At 38.5% G+C, this 6,000-nt stretch overlaps 1 protein-coding gene across 1 annotated transcript; it reads left to right on the plus strand.

Annotated features, from left to right (window-relative positions):
- The first annotated feature begins 4,292 nt into the window (after nucleotides 1-4,292).
- On the plus strand, nucleotides 4,293-5,347 carry LOC130727984 (abscisic acid receptor PYL4). Its single transcript, XM_057579300.1, has one exon. The coding sequence runs from the start codon at nucleotides 4,589-4,591 to the stop codon at nucleotides 5,159-5,161; it is 573 nt and encodes a 190-aa protein (XP_057435283.1). The 5' UTR covers nucleotides 4,293-4,588; the 3' UTR covers nucleotides 5,162-5,347.
- The last annotated feature ends 653 nt before the right edge of the window (nucleotides 5,348-6,000 follow it).

Here is a 6,000-nt window from a genome sequence, read left to right on the forward strand (position 1 = left end):
TTTTTTATGCACAAATCAGTGTTGATCAGGAATATATTCTCTTATCATGAATTTCTTTGAATTGGAGGCTCATTCGTAGTAAAGAAAAAGTGAGAATAACGCTCAATCTTGTTCTTCCAATAAACTAAGAGTGATATTCCTCTACCAGAGAAGTGGTGTTGCACGGTGGTGAATTAGGTAGAGGGTGCGACGAGGCAGTGAGATTCCACAGTGGTGGTGTACCTGCAAATGGCACTGGGACACTCAAGTCAGCTCAAGAACAGAGATGGTATCTCGAAGTCAATACGTGCAACATGTAAGCAAATGAGTAATGTTTATGTTATGAAATGATAAGAAAATGTATTTATAGAGCAAAATATTAGTGACAATGAAGGTGTTTAGCCTTTGCTTAGTACTTGCAAGTAGCTTCCGAGATAGTAGGTTTACTTCTGTGGTCTTTGAATCATTACCTTTACTCGGCTAGCTGATTGGATGACTCAAGACTTTTTTCACCGTCTTGATCGACCCAAGGGATACACATGCCAAGTTGGTCGATCAGGACGATGATGGGCATAATGGTCATTTGGATAAGCCAAAACATGAGTCCCCAACTTGACATGCAATGCGTACTCAATGTCAAGATGATAAAGTGATGTTGAACATTAGGAAGCATTTATCAAGTATAATGCAATTTGAGATGCAATAAAACCGATATAAGATAAATAGTTTAAATTCGTCTCCTAACTGAGACCAGGTGCTTATTACAACTTGATGTATGGTTGAAATAAGTGTCTGATCGACACTTTAAGTTTTGAAACTTAGAACCGTTATGATTGAAAACCAATTTTACCTTGTCTCACGAGGCTCCATCTTGATCCGTTCAAACTGATGAGTAGCTATGTTGGCATTGACTTCCTTCACAACATTAGTTTCTTCATGAATTGTAGCAAGAGTGTTCCGCATCTCCTTAGCAGTCTGACAACCGCGGACCTTGTCATTCTTTGATGTTCAAAGAACAAAGTTAGATAATATCTAACCTTTCCATTAAGCTGAAGTTTGATTTTATGAGGATCGAGTCCAATTATCAGTCATAGGCAAGGAGCTAGGGGGGATTTGTGATTTTTCTTTCTCTAGTTTTTTTAGCTAATCAAGCCCCCCCTATGCTTTCAAATTTAAGTAACAATTTTCTTATTCTCTTAATATTCATATGCATAAAATCATTAAATCTTCATTTAATTTTGAAATATTTTAGGGTTTATGATACATTGGATACATGATGCAAATTTGAAAGTAAATAAGTTAATGAAATTTTGATAAATTTCAAAGATTTTTGCACGATTTGAGATTGAGGTTTAAAGAATGGAAAAATTGAAATTTTAAATTTTTCGGTTGAAATTTAGTATTTTGATTAGTGAGTTTTTAGAGTGTTAAGTAGGTTAATATCTAAAAGTAATTGAGTGGCTTGATTTTACAATTAATAATGGGTAAATGGTCACATTGGTCCCTGGATGTTCGCACCGACTTCATAATCGTCCCTGGATGAATTTTATTAGGCTCGCGGTCCCCAGATGTGGCAAAAAATAGTCATATTAGTCCCTGACGTTAAAATCCCCATAAAAGTCAACATTATCTTTCTAATTTTCTTTCACTTTGGTCCCTTTCTTCTTTCTTCCACCCTCTTCACCCCCTGCTTCCATCATTTTCACCAAAACCCACCCCCCCATCATGCTTCAGAAACCCAAAATGTAAACCCACAATCTTCACCTCCTTCATCTTCATCGTGTTCATCTTCACTTTATTCATCTCCATCCCCTTCTTCCATCATTTGCAGTTTCCAACCCATTCTCCACCGTCAGATCTCGACGTCGACCTTATTCGTCTTCCTCATCGCCTTCAAGCACGCGCCCATTTCGGAGGGGATTTGGTAGAATTGGGGGTTTAGGGTTTTGAGGTGGAAGTTGATTTAGGATTTGGGGGTGCTGGAAGAAGGAGAGAGGAGTGTGCCTTGAGAAGAGGAGTGGAGAAGGGGGTGGTGGTGGTGGCGATTCTTCTTGGTTGGTTCTGGGTTCGAAGCAGACGAATCGGGTTTGGGTTTCTTGAGACCCGACATGAAGACGCGAAGTTGGGTGACAGATTTCAACAATGAAGCGGTGAACTAAGGTTTGTTGGCTGTGGATTCGGTGGAAGAAGGGTCCACCTCTACTATCTTCCGCTTGAAGAACAAGTGGGCATGACCAAAAAGGAATCAAGCTCTCTCCTTTGCAACATGAATGCATCGAAAGTGAGTTCCAAAAGGTGAGGAATTAGAACTACACATGCAACAATGAATACTTCATCATAGAAGTTGTGTAAGGTTCTAAATCAGTGGGAGAAGCTGAAATTGAAGCCCAATGGGTAGTTGAAGAAAAATCACAGTGAAGATCTGGGTTTGGCTTCAATTGCACATGTGAAAGTGAAAGAAGAAACACAAAGAGAGGAAGAAGAGGGAACGTAAGAGGAAACACAGAGTGGAAGAAGAAGAAACACAGCGATGACTCTAGTAGGGCATGGGGTGGATTAATGAATTTGATTTTTGATGATTTCTGGGTTCAAGACTGTGTTGCTATTGTGATTGAATTGGGAATTGAGTTTAATTTGGGGGAGAAATTAATTTTATTAATTAAATTAGGGTTAGAATAAGGGGAGGAGTTTTTGGTGAAGATGATGGAAGAAGGGGATGAAGATGAATAAAGTGAAGATGAACAAGATGAAGATGAAGGAGGTGAAGATTGTGGGTTTACATTTTGGGTTTCTGAAGCATGATGGGGGGTGGGTTTTGGTGAAAATGATGGAAGCAGGGGGTGAAGAGGGTGGAAGAAAGAAGAAAGGGACCAAAGTGAAAGAAAATTAGAAAGATAATGTTGACTTTTATGGGGATTTTAACGTCAGGGACTAATATGACTATTTTTTGTCACATCTGGGGACCGCGAGCCTAATAAAATTCATCCAGGGACGATTCTGAAGTCGGTGTGAACATCCAGGGACCAATATGACCATTTACCCAATTAATAATTTTGAGGGACTAAATCTTTTTGAAAAATTATTGGCGAACTAAAATCACACATAATCCAGACTAAGAGGAGAAAAAAATCAATTAAACCAAAAATGAAGAAAAACAAGTGATAGTTGTGAGATAACATATAATATAAAGAAATGGATAGAACATGAATGAAGTGTATCTTGAATCTTGATAGAAATACTACATTTTAGAAAAATGGAAATTGTTATTGACATATCATACTATAAGGACATATGACAAGTTCAAATCTCAGAAAAAAAAAATTGTTCAAAGGAACATAAAACATTTTCTAAACGGATGACGATATCCGTCAAAATGCAAAAGAATTACAAGCGGCTATAATAATGAAATTGTCTTGATTTTTAGACATTAAACAATATAAACAACCATTCACACATTGAATATAAATGGTGTTCCTAACTCAGCCCTAGAGTACAAAGATAAATATGTCTTTCTTTCAATTTCCGTGACTTAATTGTCCTCTTTAATGTGTACCAAATCTTCCTCTTTTGGTCATGACAACACTAATATGATTTCCTTAATTTTAGGCGCAATACACGAAGGAGTCGGCCGCATTTTCATGAGAATGGGGATAGCGCGTTTCTGATTGTGATGATATTCAAATCATCAGAACCTTGGTCGGCCTCCGTTAATGTTGTAATCTCCACGTAGCAACTCATTTTTCTTTCTATCTCTCTTCATTCATATAAAATCACATTTATCACTAATCTCTTTTTTATGCTTTTCACTATAAACCTCTACCTAACATTTCCGGGGGCACATCCTTTTCATTCTCTACACTTTTTAGGAAAACGTTCAATATGCAGTCAATGAGTGTAGACACTAAGAGTGAGAAAAAAAGAGCAGAAAAAGAATAATAAATATAATATATGATAAAGAAAAGATAGAGAAAAATGAGGCATATATGAGATCTTGTATTCTTTAAGTGTTTATGTATACAAAAATGATAAATAAACCTCAAAATAGTACAATTGTTCTTCAGATATACGCATTTCTAGCAATCTAGGACCGCAAGCGAGACTACAAAAAATGCGTTTTCAGGTTTTTTAATAACTTCATGAATTATGGTGGTAATTAAAAAATCGTCACAAACTCGTATGACAAGTATGAAAGAAAAAGCGAGGTCTACATATAACTGGATAAGTATCATACTAACTTTTCACTTTTTCTAGAGAAAAAACCCTAGGCCCTCTTTTATTATATCATCCCACTTGAACTTCAATGACCTTTCAGTTTTGGAAAATACATCCCCACCATCCTCCTTCACTCTTTCTACATGTATTCACATCCATAATTTTGCAATATAAATAACCCAATAACTACAAAACCAACTCAAAATCTTCAGTTAATTAACTTCTCCATTTCTTCTCAAAAAGTTCACCATTCTTTCTCTCTCAAAAAACCAAAACCCATCATCCATCACATTCAAATCTCAGTCTCACAAAACTGAGATTTAGACACCATCATTCATCACCATCATCACTTGTATCCATCATCATTTGCTATCACCAAGCAAAGACAAGAACAAAGATGATACCAAACCCTCCAAACTCATCTCACCACAACCCTCCAACCACCGTCCCCGACGCCGTGGCCCGCTACCACACCCACGCGTTCTCCCCCAACCAGTGCTGCTCCGCCGTCGTCCAAGAGATTGCCGCCCCTGTCTCCACCGTCTGGTCCGTCGTCCGCCGCTTCGACAACCCCCAGGCCTATAAAAACTTCGTCAAGAGCTGCCACGTCATCCTCGGCGACGGCGACGTCGGGACCCTCCGCGAGGTCCGCGTGATCTCCGGCCTACCCGCCGCCGTCAGCACCGAGCGCCTCGACGTCCTCGACGACGAGCGCCACCTTATCAGCTTCAGCATGGTTGGCGGCGACCACCGCCTCACCAACTACCGCTCTGTCACCACCCTCCACCCCAGCCCCGTTTCGGACGCCGACGGAAACCACCGCTCCGGCACGGTGGTTGTGGAGTCCTACGTCGTTGATGTGCCACCGGAAAACACCTCCGAGGACACGCGCGTGTTCGTGGACACCATCCTCCGGTGCAACCTCCAATCTCTTGCGAAATTCGCTGAGAACTTGCCGCATCGAAACTGATGAATCTCAACGCTGTTCGTAAATTTTTCTCTTTTTTATAATTTTTGTGCTTTTCATTTTTATTTTACATGTAATATTAGTTGTTATATATATTTTAATTTTTGCTAGCTTGAGTTAGTTTTGTGATTGTTTATCTTTGTTGAGAAAGTAACAATGAAACAAGGATTTCTGTGATGTTTAAAACCATTTGGTATTCGATCACCTTCAATAGTTCTTCTAACACATTTAATCTGTATTGCAGAGTGAGCTATCCTTTTGTGTTTTAATCTCTATTTTCAGTTTTAGAACATTATATTTATAGTGGTGGTAATTTACAATGCATTTTCATATTATTTGATAATTGAGGAGAATTGCACCGACTATATGTGCTTGATAAATTGATTGAATGGAGAGTTTGTATTATTGTTTTTGAATTGAGAGCTTAGGTAGCTAGTGGTGATGTGAATGACAAGTTTCCACATATATGATGATGAGGATGAGATGCAAAGGCTTTTGAATGAATTTTGAGTTCCAACAAGTTAAGGTGAATTGAATGGGACGATGGCTAGCTATGAGTATTGTGCTGCAACTTGCGGTATGGGTTCTGGTGTCTTCGATCGGTATTGTGCTGCAACTTGCACTTTCTGTCTTAATTACTTGACTAGATTTGTACGGATTGATTTCTCGTGTTAACTTTAGCTGCTTTCTTATCACAATTCGGTGTTGTCTACTCATACAATCAAAGAGGATAGACATTCAATTAACATTTTTTTTTTTTTTTCTATCCCACAATTATGACTTCTATCTTTTCTTCATTTCTCACTCTGAGTGCATATTGAATATGTTTATGCGCTATGAGG

Source organism: Lotus japonicus, chromosome 1 (assembly GCF_012489685.1).
Source record: "Lotus japonicus ecotype B-129 chromosome 1, LjGifu_v1.2".
In the NCBI taxonomy this organism is placed as follows: domain Eukaryota; kingdom Viridiplantae; phylum Streptophyta; class Magnoliopsida; order Fabales; family Fabaceae; genus Lotus; species Lotus japonicus.